At 45.0% G+C, this 22646-nt stretch overlaps 1 protein-coding gene across 1 annotated transcript; it reads right to left on the bottom strand.

The window, feature by feature from the left end:
• Positions 1 to 77: 77 nt before the first annotated feature.
• On the bottom strand, positions 78 to 21639 carry gnai3 (guanine nucleotide binding protein (G protein), alpha inhibiting activity polypeptide 3). Its single transcript, XM_010875050.5, has 9 exons — positions 20850 to 21639; positions 13413 to 13455; positions 11224 to 11365; positions 10447 to 10604; positions 6139 to 6267; positions 5357 to 5486; positions 4814 to 4967; positions 2205 to 2414; positions 78 to 1882 (listed from the first exon to the last, which is right to left on the bottom strand). The coding sequence occupies exons 1-8, from the start codon at positions 20965 to 20967 to the stop codon at positions 2224 to 2226; spliced, it is 1065 nt and encodes a 354-aa protein (XP_010873352.1). The 5' UTR covers positions 20968 to 21639; the 3' UTR covers positions 78 to 1882; positions 2205 to 2223.
• Between the last annotated feature and the right edge of the window lie 1007 nt (positions 21640 to 22646).

Genomic DNA, 22646 nt, shown 5'->3' with positions numbered 1-22646 from the left:
TCTGCTGTGACATCAGCCAGCTTATTGCTAAAGGAAGGACAGAGATGCTAAAGGAAGGACAGCGATGAGCAGAGAGCTTAAGTGCCATCATTTAATAGTGTTATGATTAACAACAGATCTGTACAAAGTTAAACTAGACCAGGAAAGATAATACAACCGCCATGTCTCATCCATTCTCAGGTTCGTATTCCTTCGTGCCCAGCGTCTCAACATGTAGCAACGTGTTTTGAAACAGAAAAGGAAAATGTCTCGTTGTTTCTTATTGGACAAATTCTGATGGTTCCTGGAATGGGTTTAGGAGCTCTGTAAGTAATGACCGTCTCTGTACTGGAAAGTGGCTATTTGGCCACAGTTATATGTACAAAACGATGTTAGTGGAGTTCTACTTCCTTAACACTTCCCATAACCCACTGCCCTAACATTTGCCATGCTGAATGACTGGTGTAGTAGCACATTTCTGGCCTATACTTCGCATTCGTTTTCGACCCTCAAGGTAGACTTGCCCTTCGAATAAGGTGGTCAAGGCTGCAGGCATGGAGAGGTTGGTGGTATTAACCTACAACAGTTTTGTCACACCCTTAATCTCTGCCGAGTTCCTTTTTCACTGAAATCCACAGGATTAAAACAGCACTTAATAACAACAAGTACGTTAATTTCATGGTCATAAAACATCGAGCAGTGAATCTGTTTCATGCATGTAGTGATCAACAGGGATTATTTTATAAAGTGTTGTGATCAAATTATTAATCTCACCTGACAATGATTAATATTCAATCAATATTCAATTATCAATAATGTTACATAGTGTGTCAGAGTGAACAACTCCTAAATATAAAAATATTGTTAAATACAAAGTGGTCTATTTAAAATAAAAAAGAAAGAAGAAATTATAATGTAGCCTGTGTAAAACCTCTCTCCTGTACACCTACACTAATGAGAGGTCGCAGATTCCTTTAGAGTCGTTTGTATAGATATTTTCAGTGGACATCAAAACCACATTAACTCCTGAACCAAATGTAAAATGTACAGAATTAACACTACTCAAAAAAACTAAAATGTTGTATAGGAATATTCAAGGGCACAATGGGAAATGTTTGAAAAGCCCCTGAAAGAACGCAACAAAGCATAGGTGAGTGGTCATTCAGAAAAACAACAGAATATTGAGATGAGAACTATTGAGCTCGACAGTCAGCTTGGCGGCCCGTTTCTGTGTGTGCATAGATAGGAATATTGTGTCAAACTATAAACATGAGTGCTGGAATGGACACGCGGAAACGTGTCAAAAATGGCAGCCTATTCCCTAGTCTTTAGAGGTGCACCTTCTCTGTGGAGGAACTGGTTTCCCAGTCTTCTTGGCACTATTGGACAGGACACACTCAAAGAATTCCCTCTACTGCTCTGTCTGTCTGTAACTTGAAGTAAGTTCTCTGGCTCGATCAATCCGTGACTTGTAGTTTGTTAATCACTGACCAAATGCCATAAGAAGCATACATATAAACATCAATCAATATACATTATATGGGACAAAAAACAGAAGTGGTCGGTTTTCTGACTTGGCAGTTCCCATAGAACTCACAGTGAGCGTTTGTTTCACAAGTCTTTTTTTTTTTTTTTTTTTTCTTCCCACAGTTAATTTCTATCCTTGTGCCCGATGTATCAGAGTGTGAAACATGGAGAAGAACAAAAAAAAAAACCTCTCAGTGAAAAATAAAATGTCAGAGAAACGGAAAAGAATTCCAAATTCAGTACTGGTCGTGCAGTGTGGTCTCAGGCCTCCGGTTGTACGTTCCAAAAATCCTCATCTTCTACTCACACGATCAGCTAACGCCAACATCCAGCGTGATCACACATCATCCTACGTGAGACGCGACCCACCCGACGCCTACGAGGAGAGAGGAGAGGGAGCTGTTAAAAACCTCACACGCACGATGGCACCCCCGCCTCTGGTGTTACCGTCAAATTAACCACGACAACAATCATTAGGCGAGACGACACAGAATGTGTAACACAAGGACAGGCGTGTTCCCATGTCGGTGGTTGTCCCAGATGCGCTTGCGCCGTTAACTAGCGTCGGGTACCGACTTGTCGGCCTAAGGCCGGCCGTCCGAGTTCACACTGTTACAGCTCACCTAGCCAGACAATGTTAGAGCGCCTGTTGTTCAACTACAACTCCCATCCTTCCCTGCTAGTCAGCGATCACAGACCTGAAGCTGCCTGACCCCCTCAGTAGAGTCCACACTCCTTCAGGTTGATCTTGATGATGACGTCTGTGACGGCGTCAAACACGAACTGGACGTTCTTGGTGTCGGTGGCGCAGGTGAAGTGGGTGTAGATCTCCTTGGTGTCCTTCCTCCTGTTCAGGTCTTCAAACTGACACTGGATGTAGGCCGCTGCCTCCTCGTATGTACTGGCACCTGCACGGGTGGCAGAGAGAGCATTATGGGTAACGTGGTAGACTGGATATAGGCCGCCTCCTCCTCGTAGGTACTGGCACCTGCACAGGTCGCTGAGAGAGCGTTATGGGTAATGTGGTACACTGAATGTACTGGCAAATTACTCTTAAGTAACCAAGATATGCAGAACCCTAAAAGAATAAATGAAGAATCCAGACATAAAACAATTCGACAATATAAAAAAAAAATAATGAAACTGAGCTGGGAATGTATTTATTTTCCCACAATTTGTATTCTCTTAAACTTTCTGAAGGGGCAATTACAAAGCTTGTATGTGTGCCGCCCACTCTGTGTAGCCGCTGACAATGACACTAATGAGAACAGCCTTCTGGTAGATACATTTCCAAAAACCTTCTTGATTAAATGTTCAGGCAACTGCCTCGGGAAAATCCCCCCCTGGAAAAGATGATATTATATTTACCGCTACATGAATGTTGTTGATTCGTTCAGGTTAGTGTGTGGCCCAAACATAAACACAAAGTTTGGCGTGAAGCAGACTGAGGCAGGTTTTTCTCTACGATTTTGCCCCTCGCTTTTTGACAGGCAGTGAAAGGGGTCGCTGTTGTTATTCCTGACTGAAGACCTCGGCCTCAGAACCCCACACTAGCAGCCGGCTAGCGCACACAAGATATTACTGCTTTCACGATGACCGACCAAGAACATGACAAGGATTTCCCCGGGTGAACCCCACCATCTCCGAACAGCACTATTCCTGTGCCATGGGTGCAGAGGAAACCCCTTCATTACCACTACCTGTGCATATGCCGCGGTGCTCTCCCTTCCGCCACAACATCCCAAAATAGATGGGACCTGTCAGAAGGGATCGGCGGTGGAAGAGGATCTGTCTCTCCCAACCTGACAAGCCTCAGAAAGAACAATAGAGACACGGACATGTTCAAAACTCCTGGCATGACTGCTCTGATCTCAGTACAGTCGGACCGTAGCGTTTACGCCGACACCTGGAACACAAAGCGCACGCAATTAACTAGCAGGTAGAATAGAAGAACCAGCAGTCTTCCTGGTTCCAGGATCGGAAATGCACAGTTCGGAGGAGTTCAAAACAGAGCTATTTAAATTCATTTGATAATTAAATAGGCTTGATTTAGGTTGGCAGGTGCCACTGGAACCAAACGAACAAATAGAACGGTCTCAAAATAGCCAACAAAACCAGTATTACTGGCTTTTTACACACAGCCTTTGTGCTCAGACAGCTCCTAGCCAAATCAGACGCAAAAAAAAAAAAAAATGCATGAGGTCTTTGATGTGTAACTGATGCACTGGTGGACTCGTGTGGTTACACTGCAGAGCAGCTTGGGGTTATGAAATGGTGTGTGTGTGTGTGTGTGGGGGGGGGGGGGGGCTATTCTGTCCGGTGCCAGAAGAGGCTGCGGTTCCATGTGTGCATCGGCACGCCCCCCCCACCCCCCCCCATCTCTGTGTCAACCATCACTCTCACGTCACACGTCTCCCTTTCCGCCCTCAGACCAAAAAAATCTGTAATTTCCTAACATTAATTAGACGTCGAGTTGTTTTTGTCTCGTTATCAGGTCTTGTGGTGCTTAAGGGTGAGCGCCGTTTGCTTCTCGCGAGTTCACCGAGGCTTTTTACGATGTTCCAAAACTGTCGTTTCAGGTAAGCCCCAAGGTTTGGGCTGTTTGCGATCCATTTAATCATTCATCCCTCGGTCTCGTCGTTGCTTCCGTGACACCTAATTGGTCCTCGCGTTGACAGGCACCAACAGCAGACTCCAAAGGCAAACACAAAGCCTAGAATCAACACTACACTTTGGACAGCTGTCGGAAACACACCTGACTAAATACAGTAAAATGACGCGTTGGCGTCTTTTAACGATGTATCCAACAGGTACACAAATACTCATAAAACCCCCTGAGCATCTTTAACTTTGTAGAAATTGTTTGATCATTCAAAGTTTTGGAACGTAGGGTCAAAGAAAGTAAAAAAAACCTTACTGAAGCAATAATTGCAGAGAGCACAGTGTCGACACTTTGGAGGCAATATTGACTTAATATCAACCCGTTCCACCACCGAAGACGTCTGATGTGGACGCAGTCAGAACTAGGATAACATGGCAAATGTAAATAGTTCATTGTGGTTGGGCAAACGTTGTGGAAGAGTCTATACTACGGATTAGGAAGAACACCTTGCTCCACTCTGGAAAATGTGGCAGCTATTTATTCAACCAATCATATTCATTTTCTCCTACTTATCTCTGTGCGCAAATATTCCAGGGAGCTTTAGGCTACTGCAGCACACATTCAATTCCCTTATTTGTTGTAGGTGTCAGGTGTGAGCCTCGGGTCTGCAGGTGAACATGCGGCTGACATGCAGGGGTGTTTCACCTGGGTACTCAGGGTAGCAGATGGTGAGTGGACTCCTGCTGATCTTCTCCTCAAACAGATCCTTCTTGTTGAGGAACAGGATGATGGAGGTGTCCGTGAACCACTTGTTGTTGCAGATTGAGTCGAACAGCTTCATGCTCTCGTGCATCCGGTTCTGTAGGGAGGGGAACCGTGGATTAGGATTAGGGCCTGAGACCATCAAAGTCTGGGGTCAGAATCGGGTGACTGGTTTCTGTAAAGCATCAACACATCGGGTTCTACAGTGCAAAGTAGCGGGGTCACCGGGACTCCTCTGAAAATACCATCCCCCTCTCTCACCCAGTCAACTCTCTCTCCCCTTACCCCCATTCCTCCCTCCCCCACCTCCTCAGTCTCTCTCACTTCTCCCCTCCTCTCTCCCATCAGCCCCCCTCACCCCTTTCTTACTCCCGGTATTACTGGCATTTGAATCTCTCCCTTCCCTCCTCACCTCACCTCTCCTCTCCCCCGTGCTCCTTGAACTTCCTCCTCCCTACCAACGTAGCCTCCTCGCCCCCTCCTTACCATCTCTTCGTCCTCTGCTAACACAAGGTCATAGTCACTCAGCGCCACACAGAAGATGATGGACGTGACTCCCTCAAAGCAGTGGATCCACTTCTTCCTCTCAGAGCGCTGGCCACCCACGTCAAACATCCTGAGATGACACAGATACATTGATTCATAATGGACAATCATAGTATGGACTATCTTGGATAGTATGGACATTTCTGTTGGTCAATGGCAGAAACTCCTAACTAAATAAATTTAGATTTCATCTTGTTATACCACATAACTTCCAAGGTAGTGAATATACTTTCACCATACTTTTGAAGACAGACAAACAGACAGTCACACAGTCAGTCACAGACAGTCAGTCAGTCAGTCAGTCACAGACAGTCAGTCAGTCAGTCAGTCACAGACAGTCAGTCAGTCAGTCACAGACAGTCAGTCAGTCAGTCAGTCACAGACAGTCAGTCAGTCAGTCAGTCACAGACAGTCAGTCAGTCAGTCACAGACAGTCAGTCAGTCAGTCAGTCACAGACAGTCAGTCAGTCAGTCACACAGAGTAATTCAGTCAGTCACAGACCATAAGTGTCTTTCACTTTGTGACAGTTTCTGATGTAGAAGGGGCAGATTTATCGTAGGGTTGATTCATTCACCAGTAATTGACAGCATTGTAACAGCTTGTCTTCCGAGGCTCAGACATTCAACAGAACGAGAAAACGTGTGTGTGTGTGTGTGTGTGTGTGTGTGTGCGCGTGCGTGCGTGTGTGCGTGCGCGCGCGTGCGTGCGTGTGTGTACTGACTTGAAGTAGAGCTCTTTGAAGGTGAAGTGTGTCTCTACAATGCCAGTGGTCTTGACCCTGGTCCTCAGCACGTCCTGCTGGGTGGGGACATAACTGGGCTGGGCGATACGGTCCAGGTCATTCAGATAACTGGGAAACATTGAGACACACAGTCAGAACGACAGAGTGAGAGACAGCAAGAGTGTGAGAGCGTGTTAGTGAGAGAGTGAGAGAGAATAGAGTTAGAGAGTGTGTTTTTGCTGAAAGAAACACAGGGCAGATTGTATGCTCTTAGTCAGCTGAACCACACCAGGCCTTTATCCTTTACATACGTAACATCAGCTTGGAATTTCTGATTTGTTTATATTTTACTTTTGCTATTCTATATTTGTTCTTTAAATAAATGTTTCCCATGCCCATAATCCCTTGGGGTTCTGGTTTGTGCTCGTGTGTGTTCCTTCTCAACGGTTCCCTCTGTAATATTAAGCATGATGAGATGACAAGCAGCTGGATCTGGTGTGCTTGGTGACCAACTGGTCAGCACAGCCAGGGAAACAGGAAGCGTCGTCACTGGGTATTTCCTGACCTCATTGCCGGCAGGACAAAGGTGCCCTGGGAGGCCCGCCTGATGTTGAACCAGCTCTGCTCTCAGACCAACCATTCCTCTGCAGCATCGACTAAACCATGAAAGGTTTGAGCAGTCTTGAGAAAAAAAAAAAATCACGATAACCCCAATCTTAACTCTAACCATGTTGGGTAATTTGATTTCAAAGATAACATTGTCCTTTTCGGGCATTGAGCAGTTACTGACTATCTACTGACATTTTAGGTAAGGAGAAAAAAAATGGCCCCCACTTGCCCTCTTGAGATTGAATCTATTAACGCATTGTTAGAATTCAGATGCTGTAACCACTATGATAGCTGCTACCTGCCTGCTCCATTCACATTAAACCAACCAGTAAAGATTTTAAGAAGATACGTTAGTGGAATATTGGAGATTTTAAATTTGATTGGCTGTTTAAATAGAATGGGCGGGGTTACTCTAATCTGGACAGTTTGTCAAACATCAGCCTGTGAGGCATCAGTGACTCCCAGGCACATTTCAGGGCACATTCGTTATTTCTGTGACCTCACTACACCCTAGCAAATCCCTCAGGTGACTATGGTACATGCAAAGCTAACTGAAGGGCAGGGGGGGGGCATGATGTAATCTTCAGCTCTACCGGTGTGTTTGCAACGAAACAGGGCCCGAAGATATAATCTGATGACAAAAGGGCAGTAACGATATTTTTTAATGAATTAATCAATATTTAGTGTCAAGGTGTGGGTTCTCTAAGTACCTCTACTACCTTTAGGCAGGAGACAGACAGGTTTTAGATTAGCTATCTGAAGGAGTGAGAGATAGACAGGTCAGGAGAGACAGACAGATCATTCAGAAAAGATAGCTGAGAGAGTGGGAGGGACAGGGAGAGGGAGAGATTCAGATCCAGAATTTCTTTCCGTCTAATCTAGAAAGATGGAAAGAAAAGGGCTTTTGAATTCTTGTCTAAGAGTCTAAATATGGGTTCATATTTAGCTGCCAGAGGTTTGAGTGAAAACGCAGAAGACTGGTTCAGCCTACTGGTCTCTCCAAACTGAAACCCTACGCAACGTGGTTGGATACACACAGACGGAGAGAGACCGCACCGAGACGCCGAACATGGGTTCAAATCCTTTCAATGTGAAGACTAGTCACACGATCGCACATCTGAAGTCTCTTTTCAGCTGAAAGGTCCCACCACGCAAACAAATCATTACTTTAGATAACAAATGGAGACATCGGATTATAACCAATTAAAACAGAGACAGCACTACACCCCGCCCCCACCTCTTTTGGACCAGAGGTGACATCTGAGACAGGTGAGGTCAGTTTAAGACCAGGTAACCATTTTAATTTCCCCATTCGCTTTAGCCTGCCTGAGCTAGCAAATATGTTTGTATCGTTTCATTAAGCCAGACGATCTACATCAAGTGCCGATAAGGTTTTTGAACCCAAGTTCTCTGTGTTCTCCCATCATCCAGGAACAACGACCATCAACATGACACGGTCCTGTGTTGCCAAAACAACGTGAATGGGTGTCCTTTTCACTGCCCTGCTTCTCCCTCAGGCAAAACGTGTGATATAGATGTGATACAGGTAGCCACAGATGTGATACAGGTAGCCACAGATGTGATACAGGTAGCCACAGATGTGATACAGGTAGCCACAGATGTGATACAGGTAGCCACAGATGTGATACAGGTAGCCACAGATGTGATACAGGTAGCCATAGATGTGATACAGGTAGCCATAGATGTGATATAGGTAGTCATAGATGTGATATAGATAGCCATAGAATTGACTGTAACTGGAAATGGGTTAGGGTTAACCCCACCAAGTCAGTTAAACTTCAGGGATATCAATTTGTCCAGTTAGGAAGCATAAGCGATTGTGAATCAATGTCACCTGTTTTGGTGCAAGTGAAAAGAGGCAACAGCAAGACAACCCCCCGGAGAGGCAACAGCAAGACAACCCCCAAAAATGGAATGCAGGTTTTGCAGGTGGTGGCCACAGACAATCTCTCTCCACCTTCCTGACTGATTCTTCTCTAGTTTTGCTAGTGTCCTTGTCATACTGGTAGCATGAGGTGATACTAGGGATGAGGGATTTTCACTATCGATAATTCTTCAGATTTTGTCGTTGAATAGTCAAACAGCTGACCCCACCCCCTTGTGCCAAATATGAGAGGGATTAAATGAAAAATGATTGAATGTTAATTGTAATATGTTATGCAATAACGTTTTATTTAAAGATGTAGTTAACAACCTCAATTACGTTTTAGTCTAAACAACGAGGCTAGATATACTTTTACTCTGGAGACATTCAGATGGTCAGAAACAGACTCCATGAGGGCCCGACATCCTCTAGTGGGACCTGTGCACACAGCCCAGCACCGTTGCCAGAGAAAACCAGAATTGGCAAGTCCGCCACTGGCGCCCCGTTCTCTTCACAGATGAGAGCAGGTTCACACTGCGCCCGCGACAGACGTGAAGCAGTCTTTTCGGACGCTGTGGTGAATGTTATGCTGCCTGCAAAACCATCCAGCATGGTTTTGGTGGTGGGTCAGTGATGGTCAGGGGAGGCGTGTCCTTGGAGGGTCACACAGACCACCGTGTGCTAGCCAACCCTGACTGCTGTGAGGTACCGGGATGAAATCCTCAGACCCATCCTCAGACCTTACGCTGGTGCAGAGGGCCCTGGGTTCCTCCTGGTGCAGGACAATGCCCAGCCTCATGTGGTTAGAGTGTGTAATTCCTGGATGAAGAAAGGCCATTGACTGGCCCTCATGTTCCCCAGACCCGAATCCAACTGAGATTTGGTTGGTGATTTGGGTGTCAACGACCGTTGTTACGTCATTTTGATCGTTAATATATCTCCTTCATTGAGAGCCGATGTGTGATTTCAGGCTTCCCTTCATCTTTTCTCTTCTAATACAGAACTTGTTCAAATAACAACCGAAAAGACAGTTGGAATTCACAGTGTAACATTCATTTGTGTTTTTGTTTTTTTAAACCCCGTCTAACATTTCTCAACTGACATAACAGCTGGACAAGCAGCTGAGTTTGTTGACAGTGTTTTTCAAAGCGACCCGCGGTGCTGGGGAACGCTATGGGGTGGAAGACACGGCTAACTAGGCCTACATTCTGAACAGGCTGCATTCAACATTTCAGAACAGGTTTGTACAAGACAGAGACGTTAACGAGAGGCAAGTGACGCATCGATTCTCTAATCTTAACTGATGCCTCTCTGCTGATCCTGTTCATGCGCAAAACTTTCCGTGTCTTTCAACATGTTAACCAGTCAGAGATGTAATCAGTGAAAGTATGACGTTCAAGGGAAAGAGGACAAAGAGGATGTAAGGGGCAATTCAGTTTCAATGTTTTCATGATCAGAGGATGAATTGAGGAAATCCTGGTGAAGCCAAGAAAAACACTAAATAACAGTTTTGCTTTAAAATGAATGTTTGACACAGTGGTCCACTGAAAGTCAATCAGTCGGCCTTTAAATCGTTCTAAAACATACTATTCAGATCCTGCACTGTAAACTAAGATGCGTGTCTGTGTGTCTTTGTGTAGATAAAACAATAAGCAAGCTCAGGGTACTCTGGCTTTTTGTGTGGGTGTGTGGGTGTGTGTGTGTGTGTGTGTGTATCAGCTTGTGTGTGACAGTGTGTTTGCGTGTGCACCTGTTTTTAGGACATAATGGTTTAGGGTTTGGTTAAGGTTATGTCATGTCATGTCATGTCTTACTAGGATGCGGAGTCGTTAAGCTGGTATTCCCGAGAGCGCAGAAAGCAGCTCTGGACCCCGTCGTCTGTCCACAGCCTCCGGATCACCCCGGTCAGTTCCGGTGAAATCACACCCTCCTCCGTCGTACCGGCCAACACAAACAGCTGGCGAGCATCGTCCTGGCAACAGCAACACGCCCGTTAGAATTCTGATTGATCAGGGTTTTGTATTTTTTGGGTCCCCCCAATCTCTTCTGGGGACCATGCTCGTACTGTTGCCTAATCTCCACCACGCCTGACGTAGCAGACGTCATCAAACCAAGCCATTCATTCACTGATTCTGGGGCGCTGGTCCAGAATATATCCATTAAGTTGCGTATTTGTTATGTTCATGATAGATTAGGGTCTCCTCATCAGTAAAATGCATAGGTAAACGGTCTACATTTAGGAAATCATTTGAATGCCCACTAAACACTTACTAGTGTCATTGTTATTAAACAAAGTCGATTGGGAAGAAATTGTCACGTCTGACGACAACCAGGCCAAAGACGCACAACTGCAATAAGACAGGATAACACACAGGACCACAGGAATCCCTATGTCAATATTTGTCACTTGAGGGGGGAGGGGTTCGGCCTGAATATCCACACATATGCCCAGGTATGTTTTTCTTACGATTTATTAGGAACTCTCCTTACCTGGTTGCCTTGGTCTTCAGCTAAATAATAAAATCTATGAAACGAAAAACCACCAAGCCCTTTTTTGACAGTCTGACAGCGCTGTGTTTCAACACGCCTACCGCTCGGGATGGTTCCTTGAAGTCGACCTTCAGACGACCCATGGCTCTGATGATGGCGATGATGGACTGGATGGTGTTGCTGTAGACCACCACTCGGTACTGTTTACACTCCTCCTCCGAGTATCCGTCCTCATGAATGATCCTGTGTGGTGGTGGGGGCATGGAGGGGGACATTTTAAACGTCTGGGAATTATAAAGAACCGGCATGACCAAGGCAGTAGCTCACGGTATTCCAGAGAACATATCACTTTGCAGAACCTCAAAGTATTTGAAATAACTTGTAGTGCTTTGCAGAAGACGCTGCGTTCAATCTTCTAATAGCCACACTTCAATACCGATTAGTTGAAAATCTCCCTGCTTATCTCTCGTTATAGCGCCACCATGTGGCCAATTTGCATGTCATTGCATGGGGCGTTGGAGACCAGTGTCATTTTGAATTCAGCGAAGGATTCACCTATCTACACCACACCATCTCACAAGAATTTCCACTTTCATTTTCCACTAAAGAATAATAATAATCAACTTTTAAATGTTGAATGTGCTGAATTGCTCAAGCCAAGCGCTGCCCCACTCCGGCTGTAAACATCATTGACAAAGCTTCAACTAAAATAATCTACAAGCAGATACACATACTGGCAAGATATATGTATAATACTGTGCGGTTTGTATGCCATTATTTGAAAATCCAAACAGGATAATGTCTTTGTCAGTATTTGAAATTAGACTGAGCTACTTAGGAAGTTGTCCAATGATATAAGCCATCATTGTCTCACTTACGGAGGTCAAAATCCAGTTTCTTAACATTTGGAAGTTCTTTTTCCCAATAGTGAAGAACGGAAGGCAACAACGCAGTTCCATAAGATCATTAACTTTAAAATATTTTATTTATTTCTAAGAAACCTTACAGGTAGTAAAAAATACTAATAAATATTACTACATATTTGGCTCAGCAGTTTTGAATAACTCTCAAATATCAGTATGTTTAAAAGAAATAGGTAAATGTCACAGCATTAAGTGACCTGCAGTCCCGATTGTGCAAATGGCTTTTGACACGTTGTCTTTCGAAAGGGACATTTAATGGGTGTCCTGACAGCCTGTGGTCACTGAAGTCCCATGGCATTTATCAGAAGTGTTTGAAAGACGTATGCGATCTTTCAAGTTGCTTCAGAAAAGAGACTCAGCTAAATTAGTAAAACGAAAAAAGTTAAGCTGACGCTGTGAAGCTGTACAGAAGAAATAAACGTCCTATTTCCTGGTAATTCCTGTTTGGAATTAATGCGCAAAAACCTGCAGACACTCAGGGAAATGATTCTGACACCTGTCACCAATGGTCACCAACCTTCTCTGGTGACTGTATCACCAATTAAATGTTGCCATGCTAGGACTACCCCTTTTATCAAGTACCGCCCTGTGGACCGGTGAGGTACCCCCCCCCCCCCACACACACACACACGGGGAGGGGGCCCCTAGATCACCAGTATGGGAACCACTGATCCAGACCTTCTGATCAGCATGTTTGCTTGAGCCAGAGCTTCAGCCTTGCATTGTCAGATGGACATGCGCTAACCCGTTCAAAGAGCCAATGGCATGTGGAGCCCTCGTGCATATGGCTACACTCCAGTTCTCCCCCTCCACACCCAGTACTAAGAGGGTCCCTGCTTTCCCAGCTCTCTCTGCCCACTTTAATGGAAATCTATGACAGTAAAAGGATATAATTGCCCCCCCAGAAGTCATTTGACATCAGCTGTTGATTGCAATCCGAACTGTGCCGGGGTGACTGGGCATGGGCCTGATCAGTGAGGGTTGGCAGTGTATTCTGGGCGTGCCAGGCTAGAATGCTGGCCTCTGTGCCCATTGTTCATGTTATGTAAAGGGGGGCTTCCTGGATCCTCGCTCTGAGAGCTGTGTTCAATGAGGCTACACTCTATCCACAGCGGACATTTGGAAGTGCATGCACACGCACGCACGTACACACAAACACACACACGCACAATGGGAGAGAGTCTTGTAGTTACACAGTATTTTCCAAACATATATTTTTTAAATATGTTTAAATAATTTGAACCATTATACAAATATTGCATGGCACCGCCAAAAACAACACGGTTTACCCAGAACTGCCAGAATACCATTGAGGGCAACACGTCATCACCACATGTCACTGCTGGAATTTAGGAACTTCAACTTACTTCATCTGCTTCACGATGGTGCTTTTCCCAGATTCCCCAGCACCTGGCAAAGAAAGAGAAATGCTCCGGTTACAGGAAAACCAGTGAATCACACAAATATATTTTCTGTCCGTCTCTCTTCGTGTGTCCGTTGCTCTTCGTGTGTGCATCAGTCTTGAGGTAAGGCTGCGGTCTCCAACTGGCTGGTGGGTTTGGTCGTTAGCATGGCGGTGGACGAACGTCCATGTAGCAGATGGCTGAGAAAAGAACTACGTTTGCAGCAACCTTCTCCTTCCTCTTGACTGGTCTTTACAGCTACTATTGTCATAGCCGACGTCTGCAATATCAACAACCGCCCTCATTAGCAAACTCGTTCAATCCAAACGTCAAAATCCTTGAGTTTCGCCTACGATGACGTCAATCCCTGTCCGTTGATTTCCCCAGCTCTGCACAAACGATAAACTGGGCGAACGTTTCTCACAGCCATCCACTGAGGAGGATAAATGACATGTTCATGGAAAGATGGCCTCCCAGGCAATCTGGGTCCACTCTGCCTGTGTAGTTCTGTATGACTGTAGGGCCTAGAAATGCGAAAACGTCACAGATCAGAACATTTTCTCTCTGGCGTAATTTTTCTTAATTGACTCTCTGTCCTACAGAAGTTTCACCGGCACAAGTAATAACATTTAGCAGAAAAACTAGTGGACACAGAAACCAGTAGGAGCCGCCCGGACACAGAAACCAGCTGGAGCAGCCGGGACACAGAAACCAGTAGGAGCTGCCGGGACACAGAAACCAGTAGGAGCTGCCGGGACACAGAAACCAGCAGGAGCAGCCGGGACACAGAAACCAGGAGGCGGCGGCATCCAGGCAGAGATTTATTTGTTGTTTGAGCAAGAGAAGGTAGCTAGATTTTGCCTCATAAATCGAAGTCTCTTATTGGTCCATATTTATAGCGGAGTGTGTGGGCTGTGTGGAGAGATGAGGGTACCATAAGACTCAAACACTACGGATATTGAAGCTTTGATATTGCCCAGCACCAATAGGAGACATGAGGAGGAAGGGAGTGCCTTTATACCACGAGCAAAATCATTTTAGTTCACTGCCCTGAGATGAAGAGCCCAGATAACTCCATGACAATGCTTTGAGATCATCTTTTTTGGGGGGGGGGGGGGGGGGGGGGGGGGTTCTATTTCATTGTCGACAGGAAACGCGCACAAGGCTATGAAAATGTTTTATTTTCCATTTGCCACACAAGAGGACCAACCCAGATATGGACGTAGGGGCACTGGGGCCACAGAAACAACATGGCAGTTTTATTGAAGGGCTGTTTGAAATGTAAACAAACCGTCCGACTGAGGGAACACTCCAGCCGATAGCAGCCTGTCCTGAACACCACAAATGGCCGGTTTACAACCAGATTTCTAACCGGAGTGTTTTAAATTGATACGAACAACCGCAGGTTAACATGAGGTGAACGCTCATGTGTGTGTCTGTGTGTGTGAACGCATGTCTCCTAAACGGAGCACAAATCACCCCGGACTGATATTTGTTTCCATAAGAAGGTTCAGAAGCATGTGATGAAAGCATCTGTTGCCCCACAATGCTAATTACCCGGGCGCAGAGGCAGAGCATGAAATGCGGTAGAGCTACAGTCGGATTCGCATTGCTGTGAGACTACCATTTAAAAGACAGTACTGGGAAGGAATAAGGTGATAATACTATATCCACCTCCAGATGAATATCGTGAAATGGATTTCCAGAAATAGCAACAGCAGAATTTGACACGGTTTGTGTCAGCCAGACAGAATCCCATTTGCAAAAGTGCACCCATCAAGATGTGATCATGAGAGCCCCAGAGAAATGTCGGCGTTAAGTCGACGTAAAAAAATCCAGTAGTCTCTACACTCTGTGGCCAGGTTGGTTAAACACACCAGCGTTGCTCACCGCATGGCAGTAGCTGGCTATGTGAAATGGACAGCCAGGCACCGGCCTTGGGCGCGGCCCGACCATCTGTGCATTGTACCCAGTTCCAATACCCCCGAAAAGGCACCATTCTGGTCAATGCTGGTTCTCTGGGCAAAAACACCTTATTGATGAGAAAGGTTGAAGTAGAACGGGAAGAACTGCGCTAGCTAACAGGTAGGACAGAAATAACTCTTCTGTCCTTGTTGTGGGCTATACCACCCAGTTCCGTTCCTCACCTTGCGGAGTCCTTGCTATTTTAGTCTGTTATGAAGGCACAGGTGGTTTAAACCGGTACTTAACGGGTGTACCTAATCAACTGAATACTGCGTGTAGTTTAGGGACTATTCACACGGACAACCTCAGACTTTCACCCAGAAACAGATCTCGGGTCAGCCTTCGTCCCCTCAAACGTAAATGTAACCCTTACCAGGGAAAATGGTAAGACGTGACCCAGGATGTTTCTATGGGCAAATCCACCCATCCTCAGTCAGAGCAAATCCACCCATCCTCAGTCAGAGCAAATCCACCCATCCTCAGTCAGAGCAAATCCACCCATCCTCAGTCAGAGCAAATCCACCCATCCTCAGTCAGAGCAAATCCACTCATCCTCAATCAGAGCAAATCCACCCATCCTCAGTCAGAGCAAATCCACTCATCCTCAATCAGAGCAAATCCACCCATCCTCAATCAGAGCAAATCCACCCATCCTCAATCAGAGCAAATCCACCCATCCTCAATCAGAGCAAGCCTCAGCAAGCAAGAAGAGTTTTGAATAGAGGACTGGAACTTATTCACCCATCCTCAGTCAGAGCAAGCCTCAGCAAGCAAGAAGAGTTTTGAATGGAGGACTGGAACTTATTTATGAATCACATTAATGTGGTCGGGTTTCAGCGGGGGGGAACTTAATGGAAGGCAAAGAACTCCATCTTTACAGTTCACTGTGGTGAAATGCTGAGAGAGGGTCATCCCAAACAGCACCTGACTCACTTCAGAGTACACTACTGTTGACCAGGGCTGAGCCCTGCACTACGAGTGATAAGGGGTGCCTTTTGGGACCGACTAAGGTCTGCAGCCGTCCAGAGAACTGTGGTTTTAATGACAGAGTTTTGGTTTGGGAGCGGAACTCTTGTAGCATGGTCCCTAGTCTGTTATTAGTCCTGATACTGAATAGCCAACATCCATGTACATTACGAAAGACAGCACAAACAGATCCGGGTCTAGGCTAGAATCCTAGTAGCTCTCATTTTTCTGACTAGAAGTTCCCTTTGTTCCAACACAGGCTTAAGAGGGGAACGAGGGTAGAGGGCAGTCAGGAAATGGAAGAAAAACTAAATCTGTGAGGTTAGAGAACATTCATTCAAATCAATGTTTTCACTGGGTGTGTAGCCTTCTTATCGCCACCCCTACCTGGAGTGTGCTGTGTTGAACACCAAGATTATCTGAATCCATCAGGCTAACGACTTCTCCCTCGTGGAATCTGGCCTGTACATATGCTGTAGCTGTACTATATAGGCAATTCCATTGTAACCAAATGACAGATTGTTTCCCCTTTAAATGTATGCATAATAAAATCAGTTAAACAAACCATACTGTACTCCATTGCTCCCCAAATGCCCTGCCTGACTGCTCTACAAAAGCCCTGCCTGACTGCTCTACAAAAGCCCTACCTGGCTGCTCTACAAAACCCCTACCTGGCTGCTCTACAAAAGCCCTACCTGGCTGCTCTACAAAAGCCCTACCTGGCTGCTCTACAAAAGCCCTACCTGGCTGCTCTACAAAAGCCCTACCTGGCTGCTCTACAAAAGCCCTACCTGGCTGCTCTACAAAAGCCCTACCTGGCTGCTCTACAAAAGCCCTACCTGGCTGCTCTACAAAAGCCCTACCTAGCTGCTCTACAAAAGCCCTACCTGGCTGCCCTACAAAAGCCCTACCTGACTTCTCTCCGAAAGCTCTACCTGACAGCTCTCCAAATGCCCTACCTGGCTGCTCTCCAAAAGCTCTACCTAACTGCTCTCCAAAAGCTCTACCTGCCAAATGCCGTACATGACAGCTCTCCAGTCTACTGAATGGTGCTCTGGTGTACTGTCCTGTATTGTGGTCTACTTTCAAAACAAGATGGTGAGATCAACAAGAGGGAATGAGAAACAAAGAGAAAGACAGAGCGAGAAAGAACACACATTCCCTGACAAAATATAAAAAAATACAAAATAATTAGACAAAGCAACTCCCCAAATATTGAAAGAGTTGTTCAAGGTTTCAAAGACCTCTCTGACGAGATGCCTATCCTTCTGAGGGTGGACACAGGCACCTGCGTATTCGCAGAAGTCTATTGCAGCCTGCCCAAAAACCTGGAGAACGTGTCTGACAGACCAAAAACCAGTGTCATGCAATTGCAATGTAATGTTCATATTATTATACACAAATATATTTTTTTCTTTGCTCTTCCTCTACTGACTATTGTTTTTGCTTTAATTATGTTTTACTGTGAAATAATGTTATGTTACTCTGATTCAGCAACATGTTCACAGTTTTGTTATGCCAATAAAGTCATTTGATTTGAGTGCGAGGGACATAGAGATCGAAAACAAGAGACAGAGTGAGAATGACATAGAGAGGCCGATAATTGACGGACAGAGAAAGAGAGAATTAAAAAAGAGAAAAAGACGAGAGAAAGAGAGACAAAAGGAGACAAGAGTGAAAGAGAATAAAAATGTAAATGTCTGTTCAGAACTGAAACAGGTAACATCTGAGGGCAAAAAAGAAATCAAGGCATTCACTGGTGTTGACATACTCAAACTCTGACCCATTTTGGATGAGGACATATGGGGTACAGGCAGGTTGAGGTTTGCTCCTATTGAACAGTTTATTATGTATGTTTTTTTGGATTGGATGTAGGTGGAGGTCCAATAAGGTATGCTGGATGTGATAACAGCTATGTTCTAGGGTGGCCAGCACAGTTTTCAATTAGTTGTTTAAAGAAAGTGTTGTCTGCATAAAGGTTGATGGAGTTAGGGGGAGCAAGCACACATACTGAATGTAAAACAGAGAACAGGGGCACCCCAAGAATCAAATCTTGAGGAACTCCCATAGGTAAAAGCGTGAGGTTCAGATAGCGGGCTATTAGATTTGACACAATTGAACACAGTCAAATGTCAAACTAGGGTAGACTTTCCTCTGAGAAGCATAGGTGACCTAGTCTATTTATCTGGATGAGATTACTGATTTAGGGAAGATTTTAAATTTCATAGGAATCAAATTAACACGCATTGGTGACATAGCCTGTACCTTGTGAAAGGGATGCATGGTGCACTCTGGGTAAAGTTTCACAACGGGTGAACGCCAACAAGCAAATGAGAGTCAATTGGGCGCTAGCCGAAGAATGAATTACGTAAACATTAAGGTTAATATTACAAATCTTTTATTAAATTTGAGTTAACAAACTTATATGATATGTTTTCAAAAATATTATATAACTTTGACATCATGACACAAAGTACATTTGGAGAAAATGTTAGATAACATGTTAGATCTAAATATATACCACTGCTTTCGCGAGGAGTTAGTTTGCAGCAGAAAAGGACTGGAGCAATTTACAGCACATCAACAACATAGCACTAACATATTCGGACTGCAGTAGATTCGCCATGCTTTCCCGAAGAAATATCTTGTAGTTTTCCCATAGTGTATACGTATTAATGTGTTTACAGTTAATTTTAACTTTTGTGTGCGCATATGTGCTCATAAGTATTTGCTGACTGGCTAGTAACTGTGTGACGAAGTAAATCTGTTAGCAAGCTGAAAATTTTTCCAACCTCAATTGTGTGAACACACTAACTGATTGACTGTGAGCCTGCTGGGCGGAGCATCATGGGTTTCTCCATTAATAATTTCCCTCCTTGGTTTGCATCTCCTCTTTTGACTATAAATCCCTGACAATGCAGCTTGTTTTCTAAAGCACATATGATGTCATTTAGAACCTTTAGTGTTGCTGGGCTACGCCCATGTCCAGTTGAAGCCTGACTGGACCACAGGAAGAGCACTGTGGCACTCAAAATGCCAAGTTAAAACCACTTGCTGACCAGACATTAAGAACTCTAGATAGGCGGGGCAAGATTGAGCCAGGCCTAAAACAACTCAATCAATGAAATGTACTTTATAAAGCCCTTTTTACATCAGCAGTTGTCACTAGGTGCTTTTATAGATTCCCAACCTGAAACCCCAAAGGGCATGCAACAAGACTTAATGCACAGTGGCTAGCGAAAAACTCCCTAGTAGGGTCTAAACGTAGAAAGAAACCTAGAGAGCAACTAGCCTCTGAGGGGTGGCCAGTCCTATTCTGGCTGTGTCGCGTGACCTTCTGGCTGGGGTTTAGCTCGTCACCTCCTCTGAAAGTTGGAACAGTAGCAGCTTTCCAATTCTGAAGGATTTCAGGTGGGACAGCTTCATTGTCCATTTTGTCCAAACACAAAGATACCTGGGTCAATGTTTGAGGCCACACCCACTAACCTGGCGACCTTGGTTAGTTTTGCGGCCGCCTGAGCTGCCTGTGGGAGTCGCTAGTGCCCAAAGTGACCAGAAAATCCCTGCTGACCATGCCTCCCCAATTCGCACATGGGACTTCACAGTCACTGGTCAGCCGGGTCATGGCTCAAACCTAGACAGTGTTGTTTAGCGTCCTGCGACAAAGATGCACCGAAGACTAAAACGTGTCACGTTTCAACCGTCACTTCCTCAGTATTGTGTAGCTGCAATGTACCATGCAAATCGCAGCAGACCGCCAACATTGATACACCTTGTTGGTTTATTCGCCATAGCTCCAACAAAACTAAAACAGAGCCACTGCAGACTGTCTTGCCACAACACTCGACACCTTGTAGTCCACTTGATCCGTCCTATGAGAGGTGTTTGTTTACATTCTGTATATACCCAAGAGACGCAGAGAGTATGGGGGATAAAACAGCAGAGGAGCTCTTTACCATGGAGATACACACGCAGTATTTCCAAGCTTAGGCTATGGTCATAAAATAACTATTTAACAGAGACTGTCCATGTCTGTTTGTGTTACAGGATTTGCTATGCCCAAAAGGATTGGATCCTAATCAATAAAACAGATTGCAGATAGGGCTACAGAAGAGTTTACTGAACAAGTAGCGATGGATCTTCAACTACACGTCCCTCTGGTTAAGAGCGTCCGCTAAATCACTTTAGACGTACATCTGTTTCAGATGTCATCTGCAGAAGATGATATTGCTGGGTGCAATCGATTTAGATCAGATCACATCTAAGCAACGACGGAAGGCCGAAATTGCCATTTTAGCAACAAGTGATGTCTCTCTCTAACACCGTGCGGCTGAAGAGAACTAACGACGCATTTCACCCTCTTGATTCTGGTGCTATTGTTACTCCATTTTGGTAGGGGGTTGGGGTGGCGGTGGGGGATGGGGGGACGGGGGGGGTCAAGATTTCTATTTAACAATGTAAAATGCTTACCAAGTAGCAGTAATTTCACTTCCCTGGACGCCTTGTCTCCATCTTCTCTGAGGTTCCGATCAATCATTTTACTCCTTTCCATAGCCGCTTTATCTTCTTGGCTGATAGTGCATCCCATTTTGAATCACTTACTTGTGGCTTCTTAAAGATGCGTGTCGAAAGGCAGCTACCGCTCTTAAGTTGTTAGGCTGAACTAGATAACGTTCGGCTGCTTTTGCGATAAGTTTCATCCAGGCAAAGGCAGGAATAGGCGTTGGCACTCCGCTAGTCTCGACAACCAGCTAGCTATCCACACATGGGAAAGAGAATGAGATGGGGAAACGGACCGAGATGCTGGCACCCACCACTAAACACGTGTGATTTACTGTGGCATGTATCTTCTCGCTACGTAATAATGTAGGCTAAGTCTACGAGTTTGACCAGAAACTTTGTAAGTTGATGAAAAGCGTTACATGTATCGCTATTACGAGCTTGCGACCCGATTAGTTTTCAGTGAAACTGCACATTTTTCTTCATCTTCATAAGTACAAAAAGGAACTAGATTTAACCTGGCTAGCGGTATCCGAAATCAAAACGGTTCACAATACAACCGTAAGCTGTCGTTGAATGGAGGAGTGCATGTAAATGTCTAGCTATGAATTTCACCATTGAAAATCGTCTTGATTCTCCTTATGTTGTTGCATAAGGACGTGAATAACATATGCCAGCTGTGCACATGCACGTAACTACAGCACAGACCGGTAGGAAGCAAGGAGCGCAAAGAAAAACGACAATCGATGTTAAGCGGATGGATGGGAAATGTAGTCTACCGTAAATGTTCTGTTGTCTGCCCGACAGTAACATTACCCGTCGACAGTTAGTTTACTTTTGTTTAAATGGAATGTAAATCTAACTTTTTAAATGCGTGTATTAGTCAAAATTGACAGCAAAAAAAAAAAATTTTTAGGGGATGCAGATGGGGTGTTTGGGGACAGAGGAACTTTTTTCTTTGGTATTAGCGCCCCCAGTGAAAATCGAAGCTAATTGCAAATTACTCGATTGATGAGAGCACATCTGCACACAATTCCAAATCATTAATCGTACATCTTAACTTTTTATTAAGATTTATTGCACAATTTGATCCACAAATAGATGATAAAAGCACATAGTTGCACACAGGGATTTAGAAAGCCGGGCACATGTGTTTAAAACACGTCATTCCATTTAGATAGCCTATAGGCTAGATTAAAACAATAGTGACGTTTGGTAGTCTAAAAACAACGCTTGGCCCTGGTACATTAGCCACAAAATGACATGCCCCACGAGCTTGACTACCTTACTCTAAAATAAAAGAGACTCACTGCTGATCCTCTGCTGAGAGGGTTGGTGGGATATATATGCCGGTTGCGTGACGAGAGAGGGGGGCATATCAGGATTCTCTCGTCCCCTCACCGTCTCGCTCCTCCTCTCATCTAAAACGTAATTGGTGACAGGTTGCCATGGAAACAGTGGATGGGTTTCAGAAAAGAAGTCGGAGGGAAAAACGAAGCCGGTGTTGACCGGTGTCTCCCCACGCCGGAGAGGTGAGCAGACAACAACAAAAAGTACACTACTGTATGTCAGAGGTCAGTTACTGTATATGGCCGTATACTCTATAAGGGATTCTAGCCGCTAATTGTCTGGTTAAAGGGAGGGGCGGATTGGGACAACAAAATCGTCTCAGGCAGTGCTAACACACTGGCCCCTTGCAAATACTTACCCGACAACCAGGTAAAGCCATAATGACATAATTCTTGACCTGACAACCAGGTAAAGCCA

Source organism: Esox lucius, chromosome 12, assembly GCF_011004845.1.
Source record: "Esox lucius isolate fEsoLuc1 chromosome 12, fEsoLuc1.pri, whole genome shotgun sequence".
NCBI lineage: Eukaryota > Metazoa > Chordata > Actinopteri > Esociformes > Esocidae > Esox > Esox lucius.
Note: the sequence above shows the minus strand (reverse complement) of the source record. Positions and strands in the feature narration are given on the sequence as shown.